The sequence below is a fragment of the Nipponia nippon genome, unplaced genomic scaffold, assembly GCF_047370975.1.
Source record: "Nipponia nippon isolate SJK-2023a ecotype South Korea unplaced genomic scaffold, ASM4737097v1 scaffold_52, whole genome shotgun sequence".
In the NCBI taxonomy this organism is placed as follows: domain Eukaryota; kingdom Metazoa; phylum Chordata; class Aves; order Pelecaniformes; family Threskiornithidae; genus Nipponia; species Nipponia nippon.
This window is the reverse complement of record NW_028262372.1, coordinates 529,944-542,250: the sequence shown is the minus strand read 5'-3', so window position 1 is coordinate 542,250 and position 12,307 is coordinate 529,944. Positions and strand designations below refer to the sequence as shown.

At 58.1% G+C, this 12,307-nt stretch overlaps 2 protein-coding genes across 5 annotated transcripts; both read right to left on the bottom strand.

Annotated features, from left to right (window-relative positions):
* Positions 1–60: 60 nt before the first annotated feature.
* On the bottom strand, positions 61–3,690 carry INO80E (INO80 complex subunit E). 4 transcript variants are annotated; one of them, XM_087735206.1, is made up of 7 exons: positions 3,471–3,666; positions 3,275–3,345; positions 3,106–3,158; positions 2,917–2,992; positions 2,344–2,416; positions 2,137–2,253; positions 61–1,609 (listed from the first exon to the last, which is right to left on the bottom strand). In XM_087735206.1, exons 1-7 carry the CDS (start codon positions 3,642–3,644, stop codon positions 1,403–1,405), a joined length of 771 nt encoding a protein of 256 aa, XP_087591332.1. In that variant the 5' UTR covers positions 3,645–3,666; the 3' UTR covers positions 61–1,402. The 4 variants fall into 4 exon arrangements, with proteins under 4 accessions (XP_087591332.1, XP_087591334.1, XP_087591336.1 ...); XM_087735208.1 differs by having other exon boundaries at positions 62–1,707; positions 3,471–3,665; XM_087735210.1 differs by having other exon boundaries at positions 94–1,707; positions 3,549–3,690.
* A 3,608-nt stretch (positions 3,691–7,298) lies between these two features.
* PAGR1 (PAXIP1 associated glutamate rich protein 1) lies at positions 7,299–11,372 on the bottom strand. The gene is made up of 4 exons (XM_087735216.1): positions 11,236–11,372; positions 9,967–10,337; positions 7,589–7,671; positions 7,299–7,445 (listed from the first exon to the last, which is right to left on the bottom strand). The coding sequence occupies exons 2-4, from the start codon at positions 10,329–10,331 to the stop codon at positions 7,423–7,425; spliced, it is 471 nt and encodes a 156-aa protein (XP_087591342.1). The 5' UTR covers positions 10,332–10,337; positions 11,236–11,372; the 3' UTR covers positions 7,299–7,422.
* Between the last annotated feature and the right edge of the window lie 935 nt (positions 11,373–12,307).

The window sequence follows — 12,307 nt, the reverse complement described above, 5'->3', positions numbered from 1 at the left end:
CCCCCCTTCGCGGGCCGTGGCCCCGCCCCTCGGCGCGCGCGGCGGGGGGGGGGGCGGGGTTGGGGTGGGGGTTTTTTTTTTTGTACCGCGCCGAGGGGGGAGGGGGAGGGGGTGGGGGAGGGGTGGGGAGCGACGGCCAATAAACGCTCGGCGCCTCCGCCGGCTCCGCCCACTGCGCGTGACGGGGGAGGGGCGGGGACGGGGTGGGGGGAGGGGCGGGGGCGGGGCACGGAGGGGGGAGGGGCTACTGCGGACCACGCCCCCAGGCGTTGATTGGCGATCGTTGAGGGGGGGCGGGGCTTCTCAGCCAAGAGGCCACACCCCCGCGGGGGTGAAGGGGGCGGGGCTGCGTGATGGGATGGGGGGTTGGGGCAAGGGAGTGACGTCACCGCCCCGCCCATGAGCCAGGGGGCTCCTCACCACCCCCCCCCCCCACCCGCGCCCCCCAACACGGGAGGGGCCAAAAAATTGTGGGTGTGGCCCCAAAATTGTAAATTTTTTACCCAAATTCTGGCGATTTTCCCTCAAAATTGCGCGCCCCTCCCCCCAAATTTTATTTATTTCCCAGAATTCCGGGCTGTTTCTCAAAAATTGTGGCTTCTCCCCCCAAACCCGAGAGTTTTTCCCCAAAATTCCGGAATTTTTGTTCCCTAAATTATGGTTTCCCCCAAAAAATTCAGGTTTTTCCCTCAAATTCTTTTTTTTTCCCAAAATTGTGGTTTTTTCCCCCAAATATTGGAATTTTCCCCCAGGTCTGGAGAATTTTTTCCCCCAAAATTGCAGGTTTCCCCTCCAAAATTTTAATTTCTCCTCACAATTCTGGATTCATCCCCAAAATTGTAATTTTTTTTTCCCAAAATTTCATTTTTCCCCCCAAATTCTGCCAATTTTTTCCCCATCTTTCTGAGTTTCCCCTAAAAATTTTAATTTTCCCCAAATTTCCTTTTCCCAAAACTGTTTTCTGACAAAATTGTAATTTTTTTTCCCAAAATTGTTGAGGTTTTCCCCCCAAATTTCATTTTTTCCCCCAAATCTGTGATATTTTCCCTAATATTTGTGCGGTTTCCCCTAAAAATTTTAATTTTCCCCAAATTTTTTCTTTCCCAAAATTGTTTCCCCCCAAAACTGTAAATTTTTTCCCAAAACTGTTGAGGCTTTTCCCCCCAAAATTTTATTTTTCCCCAAATTCTCAGGAATTTTCCCCATAATTGTGTTTTTTCACTTAAAAATTTTAATTTCCCCTCAAATTTTTTCTCCAAAATTCTGTCGCCGTCCCCAAAATTGCAAATTTCCCCCCAAATCGCAAATTTCCCCCCAAATTGCAAATTTTTCCCCTCAAATTGCAAATTTTTCCACTCAAATTGCAAATTTCCCCCCAAATTGTGAACTTCCCTCCAAAATTCTAAATTCCCCCCCAAATTGTAAATTTCCCCCCCAAATTGTGAATTCCCCCCCCACGTTCCAGCACCGCCGCCATGTTGGCGCGGGGCGGGCGGGGCCGGGGGGCGGGGCTCACTCGGGGATGTCGATGACGAGCTCGTCGTCGCCGTCCAGGGGGTCGTCGCCGCTCCCCTCCCCCGCGTCGCTCAGCATGCGGCGGGGGACGGTGCTGGGGACGGGGGGAGGGGCCTTGGGGGGCGCCAGCGGCGGGGGGAGGGGCCCACCCGGGCCACGCCCCGAGGGGAAGGGCAGGGGGGTGGGGGGCAGCTGCGGGGGGAGGGGGGGAGCGTGAGGGACTCGGCCCCCCAGCCCCACATTGCGACCCCCAAGTGCCCCTCCCCCACCCCCCAGTGCCCCCATGTGACCCCCAAGTGCTCCTCCCCCGCCCCCCAAGTCCCCCCAGCCCCACACTGGGACCCCCAAGTGCCCCTCCCCCACCCAGCTGCCTCTCCAGTGCCCCTCCCCCACCCCCCCAAGTGCCCCATGGTGCCCCTCCCCCAGCAGTCAGTGCCCCCCTGTGACCCCCCCCCAGTGCCCCTCCCCCACCCCCAGGTGCCTCCCCCGTGCCCCTCCCCCACCTCCCAAGTGCCCCCCAGCCCCACGGTGCCCCCCAAGTGCCCCTCCCCCACCCCCCAAGTGCCCCATGGTGCCCTCCAAGTGCCCCTCCCCCACGCCCCTAATGCCCCTCCCCCCCACCTGCAGGCGCCGGGAGCCCTTGTGGCGGCGGGCGGGGCCGGGGCGGGGCCGCTCGGGGCGGGGCCCCTCGGGGGCCAGGTACTCGGCGGGGAAGGGGCTGCAGGGGGGGGAGGCCATCTGGGGGGGGGAGGGGCGGGGTCAGCGCGGGCCCCGCCCCTCCCCCCGCGCGGCGGGGGAGGGGGAGGGGGCGGGGGAGGGGCCACTCACCAGGTAGGGGGCGGGCGCCGGCGGGGGAAGGGGGAAGGCGGCGGGGGGAGGGGAGGGGGCGGGGCTGCGCTTCCTGCGGGGAAGGGGGGGGAGAAAGAGAGAGAGAGCGCGTGGGGGGCGGGGCCAAGGCGGGCCGCCATCTTGGGGCCCCGCCCACCACAGAGGCGGCCATCTTGGCACCACACCCACTCCTACTGGCAGCCATCTTAAGGCCCCACCCACTCCTGAGGCGGCCATCTTGAGGCCTGGCAGCCATCTTAGGGCCACGCCCACCCCTGTGGCAGGCATCTTGAGGCCTGGCAGCCATCTTGGAGCCACACCCACTCCTGAGGCGGCCATCTTGAGGCCTGGCAGCCATCTTGGGGCCCCACCCACTGCCAGTGGCAGCCATCTTTAGTCCTGGCAAGCCATCTTGGAGCCACACCCACTCCTGCTGGCGGCCATCTCAAGGCCCCACCCACCTCTGATGGCGGCCATCTTTACTCCCGGCAGCCGCCATCTTAGCCCACCCCCCTTTCAGCGCTGCCGGCGGCCATGTTGAGCGCCGGCGGCCCCCTTTAGCCCCGCCCTTACCTCTTGGCCGGAGGCGGCTCCGCCCCCTTGGCCCCCTCCCCGTCGCTGTTGTCAGACGAGGCCGTGGCCTCCGAATCTGTGTTGGGGGGGGGGGGGAACACACACAAGGCGGGGGTTGGGGGGAGGGCGGCGTGGGGGGAGGGGGATTCCCCTCCCCCACCCCACCCATCCCCCCCCCCCCGCCGTTACCTGAGGAGTCGTCATCCACGTTCTCGTACTGCAGCAGCCGGTCCAGGAGGAAGCTGGGGGAGGGGCGAGGGGGGAGGGGTTAGAGGAGGAGGAGGGGGAGGGGGGATGGGGAGGGGGTGTGGGGGGAGGGGTGGCCTTTTTTGGGGGCGAAACCCGGGGGTTTGGGTACCTTTTGTCCCGCGAAACCTTCAGGAGTTTGCGCTGGGCCCGGCGCAGCTCCTCCTGGAAACATTCCTGCTCCTGGGGGAGGCGAGGGATTCTGGGTAACCCCTCCCCCCGGTGCATTATGGGTAGGATATCCCCCCCTCCCCCCCCCCCCCCCCCAACGCATTGTGGGTAAAGCCCCCTCACAGAGACACACGCACAAACCGGGTTTCCCGCCCTGGGTGGAAGCCCCGCCCTGGGTGGAAGCCCCGCCCTCCGTGGAGGCCCCGCCCCCTCACGTAAAGCAGCAGCTTCAGGCGCCGCTTGAGCGCCCGGTAGCGCCGTTTGTAGCCGCCGCCGCCGCCGCCGCCATCGGCCTCGGCCGCCCCGTTCATCCCCGCTTCGGCGCCGCCGCCGGCCACGCCCCCCCCCCGGCCTCGCCACGCCCCCATTGGCTGCCGCCGCGACGACGCGCCCCCTCATTGGCTCACCGCCACGCCCGTCCCGCCGCCCCGCTCCCCCATTGGCTCACGGCGCCGCGGGTCCCGCCTCCCCGTTCCCTGTCCCTCACGGGCCGCGCCGCCCCCTCATTGGCTCATCGCGCCGCGAGTCCCGCCTCCCCTCTCCCCTATTGGCCGCGCCGCTCCGCCTCCCCCTTCCTTCATCGGCCGCACCGCCTCCTGATTGGTCCATCGCGCCGCGCGTCCCGCCTCCCCTCTCCCTCATTGGCCGCCTCCCCATTGGCTCACGCCGCTGCGTGTCCCGCCTCCCTCTTCCCTATCCCTCACTGGGCGCCGCCGCGCCGCGCCCCCTCCCCATTGGCTCACCCCCGCCGCGCGTCCCGCCTCCCTCCGCCCCTCTCATTGGCCGGGCCCCGCCCCCTTCCCCATGCAGACGGAAGCAGCGATGGCGGCGCCGGGTGAGGGGGGATTGTGGGATACTGGGGGGACCCGCGGGGGGGGGGGGGCGGAGGGGATTGTGGGATACTGGGAGACTCCGCCCCGCTGGGAGGGGCGGGGCCAGCGAGGGGCGGGGCCAGCGGAGGCCCCATCCCCGGGGAAGGGGGAGAAATGGGGGGAAAAGGGGGGGAAATGGGGGGCTTTGACCCCTGGGGGGGATTTGGGGGGTTTAGGGGATTGGGGGGCTTGAACCCCTTGGGGGGGCCCAGGGGGGATTGGGGGTCTTTAACCCCTGGGGGGCCTCAGGGGGGATTTAGGGGGCCGGGGGGGGGGATATCTTCAAACCCTGGGGGGATTTGGGGGGGCTGGGGGGGGGTTAACCCCGGGGGGATCTGAACCCCTTGGGGGGGCTCTGGGGGGATTTTGGGGGGCTGGGGGGGATTTAGGGGGGCTTTAACCCCTGGGGGGGATTTGGGGGGGCTGAGGGGGGTCTTTAGCCCCTTGGGGGGGCTCAGGGGGGATTTGGGGGGCTTTAACCCCTGGGGGGATTTGGGGGGCTGGGGGGTCTTTAGCCCCTTGGGGGGGCTCAGGGGGGATTTTGGGGGGGGGCTTTAACCCCTGAGGGTAATTTGGGGGGCTATGGGGGGGCTACAGGGGTGGGAGGGGGCTATGGGGTGGGGAATTTGGGGGGCAGGGGGCGTTTTGGGGGGGCTATGGGGGGGTGGGGGAGGGCAGTTGGGGGGCTATGGGGGTCTTTGGGGGGTGGGAGGGGGATTTGGGGGGTGGGGGGTATTTGGGGTGTCGTCCCCCCCGGCTCGCTGTCGCGGCGCTGGACCTTGCCGACGTCATCCCCGGTAACGCCCCAACCCCCCCAAAAAACCCACCCCCCCCCCCCGAAAACCAAAATCCACCCCCAAAAAAACCCAACCCCCCCAAAAAAAAACTTAAAAAAAGACCCCCCAAAACCCCAACCCCTCCCCAAAACCCCCAAACTCCCTCAAAACCCCCCAAAAAAACCCACCGCCCCCCAAAAAAACCCCAACCCCCCCCAAAAAACCCCAACCCCCCCCAAAAAATCCCAAATCCCCCCCAAAACCCCCCCACACCCCCAACAAACCCTAAAGCCCCTAAAAATAAGCCCCCACCCCTCCAACCCCCCCCCAAAAAACCCCAACCCCCCCAAAAAACCCAAATCCCCCCAAAAAATCCCAAATCCCCCCAAAACCCCACCACACCCCCAACCCTAAAGCCCCTAAAAATAAGCCCCCACCCCCCCAAAAACCCCAACCCCCCCCCAAAAAACCCAAATCCCCCCAAAAAACCCAAATCCCCCCCAAAAAACCCAAATCCCCCCAAAAAACCCCACCCCCCCAAACCCCTAAACCCCCTAAAAATAAGCCCACACCCCCCAAAAAACCCCACCCCCCCAAAAAAACCCCAACCCCCCAAAAAACCCCAAACCCCCCCCAAAAAACCCAACCCCCCCAAAAAAACCCCAATCCCACCCAAAAACCCCAAACCCCCCAAAAAACCCAACCCCCCCCAAAAAACCAAATCCCCCCCCAAAAAACCCCCAACCCCCCCCAAAAACCCCAACCCCCCCAAAAAACCCCAACCCCCCCAAAAAACCCAAATCCCCCCAAAAAAACCCACCCCCCCAAACCCCTAAACCCCCTAAAAATAAGCCCACACCCCCCAAAAACCCCCAACCCCCCCAAAAACCCCAACCCCCCCAAAAACCCCAATCCCACTCAAAAAAAATCCCAAATCCCCCCCAAAAAAACCCCAATCCCCCCCAAAAAACCCCAAATCCCCCCCAAAAACCCCAAATCCCCCCCCCCCCAAAAAACCCCAACCCCCCAAAAAACCCCAACCCCCCCCCAAAAAACCCACCCCCCAAACCCCTAAACCCCCTAAAAATAAGCCCACACCCCCCAAAAAACCCCCAACCCCCCCAAAAAAACCCAAACCCCCAAAAAACCCCAACCCCCCCAAAAATCCCAAATCCCCCCAAAAAACCCCAAACCCCCCAAAAAACCCCAACCCCCCAAACCCCTAAACCCCCTAAAAATAAGCCCACACCCCCCAAAAAAACCCCCAACCCCCCCAAAAAACCCCAACCCCCCCCAAAAAACCCCAATCCCACTCAAAAAAAATCCCAAATCCCCCCCAAAAAAACCCCAATCCCCCCCAAAAACCCCAACCCCCCCCAAAAACCCCAAACCCCCCCAAAAAAACCCAACCCCCCAAAAAAACCCCAACCCCCCCAAAAAAAACCCCAACCCCCCAAAAAACCCAAATCCCCCCAAAAAACCCACCCCCCCCAAACCCCTAAACCCCCTAAAAATAAGCCCACACCCCCCAAAAAACCCCCAACCCCCCAAAAAACCCCAACCCCCCCAAAAAACCCCAACCCCCCCCAAAAAAACCCATCCCCCCAAACCCCTAAACCCCCTAAAAATAAGCCCACACCCCCCAAAAACCCCCAACCCCCCCAAAAAAACCCAAACCCCCAAAAAACCCCAACCCCCCCAAAAAACCCCAACCCCCCCCAAAAAACCCCAACCCCCCCCCAAAAAACCCCAACCCCCCCCCAAAAAAAAATCCCAACCCCCCCAAAAAACCCCAAATCCCCCCCAAAAAAAAACCCACCCCCCCAAACCCCTAAACCCCCTAAAAATAAGCCCACACCCCCCAAAAAACCCCCAACCCCCCCCCAAAAAACCCAACCCCCCCAAAAAAACCCAAATCCCCCCCCAAAAAAACCCCAACCCCCCAAAAAAACCCCAACCCCCCCCCAAAAAAATCCCAACCCCCCCAAAAAACCCCAACCCCCCCCAAAAAAACCCCCAACCCCCCCAAAAAACCCCAATCCCACTCAAAAAAACCCCAACCCCCCCCCCCAAAAACCCCACCCCCCCCCCCCAAACCCCCCCCCCGCCCCCCCGGCGGCGTCACTTTGCGCGGGAGAGCCCCCGCCGCCTCACAGCTCCCTTTATTTCCCTCCGCCACCAGGTTTTTCGGGGTGAGTTCAGGGGATTTGGGGGCAGGGGGAGGAGGTGGGGGGGGTTTGTGGGGTTTTTTGTTTTGTTTTTTTTTTTGTTTTTTGTTGTTTTTTTCCCTTTTTCCAGGCTCAATACTTGCGTTGCCGAAGGAAAAAACCGGGGGGGCGTTTGGGGGGGGGGGGTCGTCTCCTTCCAATTGGAAAAGATCCCTTCCCGTCCGGAGAATTTGTTCTTCTAATTTTTTATGCCGTTTCATATCCGATAAAACTTTATCCAGCCGCGCTTCCCGCTTCTGCCCGCGCGCCGGCGGCCCTGCCGGATTAAGTTGGGGGAGTTGCCTGATCTCAGGGGCCGGGGGGGGGGGCCCTGGGAGGTTTTAATTTTAATTTTAATTCATTTTTAATTGTAATTAATGATAAAAAAGGCGGCTCTTACCGGGCGCCCGGCGGCGGTCGATGAGGGAGCTCTTGGGGGGAGCGGGCTCGTCCTCGAAGTCGAAGGCGGTGGGGGCAGGCGGCCTGCGGCGGGAACGACGTTGAAACGCGTTAAAACGACGTTAAAACGCGGTAAAGGTACGTTAAAACGCGTTAAGGTAACGTTAAAACGCGTTAAGGTAACGTTAAAGGTTGTTGAAGTGAAGTTAAAGGTTGTTGAAGTGAGGGGGAAAGGGGTTGAAGTGAGGGGGAAAGTTGATTAAAATGAGGTAAAATCGATTAAAATGAGGTAAAATCGGTTAAACGTGAGGTAAAATCGGTTAAACGTGAGGTAAAATCGGTTAAACGTGAGGTAAAATCGGTTAAACGGGAGGGAAAATTGGTTAAACGTGAGGTAAAACTGGTTAAACATGAGGTAAAACTGGTTAAACAGGAGGGAAAATTTTATTCAAATGAGATAAAACTGGTGAAACGGGAGGGAAAACTTACTAAACGTGAGGTAAAACTTACTAAACGTGAGGTAAAATCGGTTAAACAGGAGGGAAAATTTTATTAAAATGAGGTAAAATTGGTTAAACGTGAGGGAAAACTTACTAAATGTGAGCTAAAACTTGTTAAATGTGAGGTAAAATTGGTTAAACGTGAGGGAAAATTTGATTAAACAGGAGGGAAAACTTACTAAATGTGAGGTAAAACTTGTTACATGAGAGGGAAAATTGGTTAAACGTGAGGGAAAATTTTATTAAAATGAGATAAAACTGGTGAAACGGGAGGGAAAACTTATTAAACACGTTAAATGGGAGGGAAAACTTATTAAATGGGAGGTAAAACTTATTAAATGTGAGGTAAAACTTATTAAATGTGAGGTAAAACTTATTAAATGTGAGGTAAAACTGGTTAAACGGGAGGGAAAATTTGATTAAAATGAGAGAAAACTTATTAAACAGGAGGGAAAACTGGTTAAACGGGAGGGAAAAGTGGTTAAAATGAGGGAGAAGTTGCTAAAATAAAGTTTATTAAAGTGAAGTAAAATTTATTAAAATGAAAGAAAATTTGTTAGAACAGGGTAATTTTGTTAAAGTGAGGTAACAGTCGTTAAAAGAAGAGAACGTTCGTTGAAATTATGTTAAAATTCAATGAAATTATGTAAAATTTATTAAAGTCAGATAACGTTCCTTAAAATAATGCTGAAACTTTATAAAGAGATAAGATCTGTCAAAATGGGGTAAAATTTGTCAAAATGAGGTAAAATTTGTCAAAATAATGTTAAAATTCATTAAAATCAGGTAAAATTAATTAAAAGTAAAGCTTGTTAAAATTGAACTTTGTTAAAACTAGTTTTTAAAATGCGTGAAAATCGGTTAAAATGAGGTAAAGCTTGTTAAAATGATGTAAAATTCTTTAAAGTAAAGGTAACATTTCTTAAAATGAGAGAAAGTTTGCTAAAAACGAGATAAAATTTGTTAAAGTTTGTTAAAATGCGGGAAAATCGGGTTAAAATGCAGGAAAATTGGTTAAAACGCGGGGAAATTGGTTAAAATGAGGTAACACTCGTTAAAATAATACCAAAATTCATTGAAATGAGATAGAATTGGTTAAAATGAGGTAAAATTCATTAAAATTACAGCTTGTTAAAATAAAGGCAAAGCTTATTAAAATGAGGGAAAATTGGTTAAAATGAGGTAAAGTTCGTTCGTTAAAAGAAAATTTGTTAAAATGCAGGAAAATCAGTTAAAAAGGGGGGAAATCTGATAAAATGCAGGGAAAATTTCGATAAAACGGGGGGGAAAACATTAAAATGGGGAAATTTTGTTAAAATGCAGGGGAAATTTTGTTAAAATGCAGGGGAAATTTTGTTAAAATGCAGGGGAAATTTTGTTAAAATGCAGGGGAAATTTTGTTAAAATGCAGGGGAAATTTCGTTACAACGGGGGGAAATTTTGTTAAAATGCAGGGGAAATTTCTTAAAATGGGGAAAATTTTGTTAAAATGCGGGGAAAATTTCGTTAAAATGCAGGGGAAATTTCTTAAAACAGGGAAAATTTCGTTAAAATGCAGGGGAAATTTCGTTACAACGGGGGAAATTTCGTTAAAATGCAGGGGAAATTTCGTTAAAATGCAGGGGAAATTTCGTTAAAACGCGGGGGAATTTCGTTAAAACGCGGGGGAAATTTCGTTAAAACGCGGGGGAAATCGGTTAACAGGAGATAACATTCGTAAAGATTTGTTTTAAAATCGTTTAAAACGTGCTTAAAATTTTTCCAAATTTCCCCAAATTTGACAGAATTTGCCAAATTTTCCCAATTTTTTCCCAATTTTTTCCAAATTTCCCCCAATTCGCCCAAATTCAGGGCTTCCCCCCCCCCCCTTCCTCCTTACTTCTCCTCCTCCTCCTCCTCGCTCTCGGGCTGCCCGGCGGAGCGGGGCTCCTCCTCGCTGTCGGGCTCGGGGGTGGGGGCGCGGCGCGGGAGCGGCAGGCGGCGGAGGGGGAGGCTGCCGCGCTCGGCGATGAGCTCGTAGAGGCGCCGGATGTCGGCGGGCGGCGGCAGCCAGCCCTCGGGGGGTTCGCCTTCCTCGTCGCTGCAGGGCACCCCCCAATCTTCTTCCTCCTCCTCCTCCTCCTCCTCCTCCTCCTCCGCGGCCGCCATTTGCTTTTCGGCGGGCGGCGGCGGCGGCGCGTCCTCCACGGCGAGGGATTGCAGCCCTGACGTCACTTCCGCCGCTTCCTCCGGCGCCGCCTCCATGGCCGCCTGCCACAGGGAGGCCGGGGGAGGTGACGCGGCCAGCCCGGAGGTGAACCCGGTGGCCACCGGGCCGCCGTTTGGAGCCCTGGGGTAACCTCGCACCCCTGGGGCCGCCATGTTGAGGGCTGAGGTGGTCCCGCCGTGCCCGGGGCCACCATGTTGAGGGCTGAGGTGGTCCCGCCACCCCTGTGGCCACCATGTTGAGGGCTGAGGTGGTCCCGCTGCGCCCGGGGCCACCATGTTGAGGGCTGAGGTGGTCCCGCCACCCCTGTGGCCACCATGTTGAGGGCTGAGGTGGTCCCACTGCCCCCGGGGCCACCATGTTGAGGGCTGAGGTGCCCCCGTGGCTACTATGCTGAAGGCTGAGGTGGTCCAGGGGCCCCTGTGGCCACCATGCCAAGGGCTGAGGTAGTCCCGGTGCCCACAGGGCTACCATGTTGAGTCCTGAGGTGGTCCCGCCACCCCCGTGGCCACCATGCCGAGGGCTGAGGTGCCCCTGTGGCCACCACGTTGAGCCCTGAGGTGGCCCAGGTGCCCACAGGGCCGCCATGTTGAGGGCTGAGGTAACTTTACACCCCCGTGGCCACCGTGCCGAGGGCTGAGGTGGTCCCGCCACCCCCGGGGCCACCATGTTGAGCCCAGAGGTGGCCCAGGTGCCCCCGTGGCCACCATGTTGAGGGCTGAGGTGGTCCCACCGCCCCCGTGGCCACCATGTTGAGGGCTGAGGTGGTCCCAGGGGCCACCACGTTGAGCCCTGAGGTAACTTTACACCTCTGGGGCCACCGTGCTGAGGGCTGAGTTGCCCCCGGGGCCACCATGTTGAGCCCTGAGGTGGCCCAGGTGCCCCCGTGGCCACCACGCCGAGGGCTGAGGTGGTCCTACCGCCCCCCCCCCCCGCACTCACCCGCCCGCAGGCGCCCTCCGGGACCCGGCGCAGCGCAGCCCCTCAGCTACCGGACGCCATTTTCCTCCGCCTCCCGCCCTTTTTTCCCCTCCCTTCCGCTGAGGGAGGGCGGCCCCGCCCACTTCCGCCCCCGCGCCGGGCGTGGCCCGAGCCTGGCCCCGCCCACTTCCGCCGCGGGAACCGGAAGCCGCGCGCAGCCCCCCAGCCGTTTCTTCTCTTTTTTTTTTTTTTTTTTAAATTTATTGCTCCGAAATTAAAGCGAATCAGCCCAAAAGGGGGGGGCGTGGCCTCTTCGCGATGGGCGGGGCAAAACGGCCCCCCCCCTCCATTTAAAGGGGCGATGGGGAGGGGGTGGGGTCGCCCTTAAAGGGGCCGCGCGCCCCCTCCGCTTCCCGGGAATTAATAAATGAGGGTGGGAATACGTTAATTAATGAGGGCGGGGGGGGGGGAGGAGCTGGTGAGGAAGCGGGGGGGGAGGGGATCTAAAGAGGGGGGGAGGGGATTGCTCCTTTAATACCCTGAGGACCCCCATTGCCCCTTTAAGACCCCTGTGGGCCCTCCCATTGCTGCTTTAAGACACTGTGGGTCCCCCGTTGCCGCTTTAAGAAGCCGTGGACCCCCCCATTGCCGCTTTAAGAAGCTGTGGACCCCCCATTGCCCCTTTAAGACACTGTGGGTCCCCCCATTGCCGCTTTAAGAAGCCGTGGACCCCCCATTGCCGCTTTAAGAAGCTGTGGGCCCCCCATTGCCCCTTTAAGACCCTGTTGACCCCCCCATTGCCGCTTTAAGAAGCTGTGGACCCCCCCATTGCCCCCCCCCATTGCCCCTTTAAGACTCTGTGGGCCCCCATTGCCCCTTTAAGACCCTGTTGACCCCCCCATTGCCGCTTTAAGAAGCTGTGGCCCCCCCCCATTGCCCCCCCCATTGCCCCTTTAAGACTCTGTGGGCCCCCATCAGCGATCCCCGGGGGGGGAGGGGGAACTGAGGGGCTGGGGGGGGGGTACTGGGCTGGACTGGGACGTACTGGGGGGAGTGGGGTGGGGAGGGGGTGTACTGGGAATGGGGGGGGCTA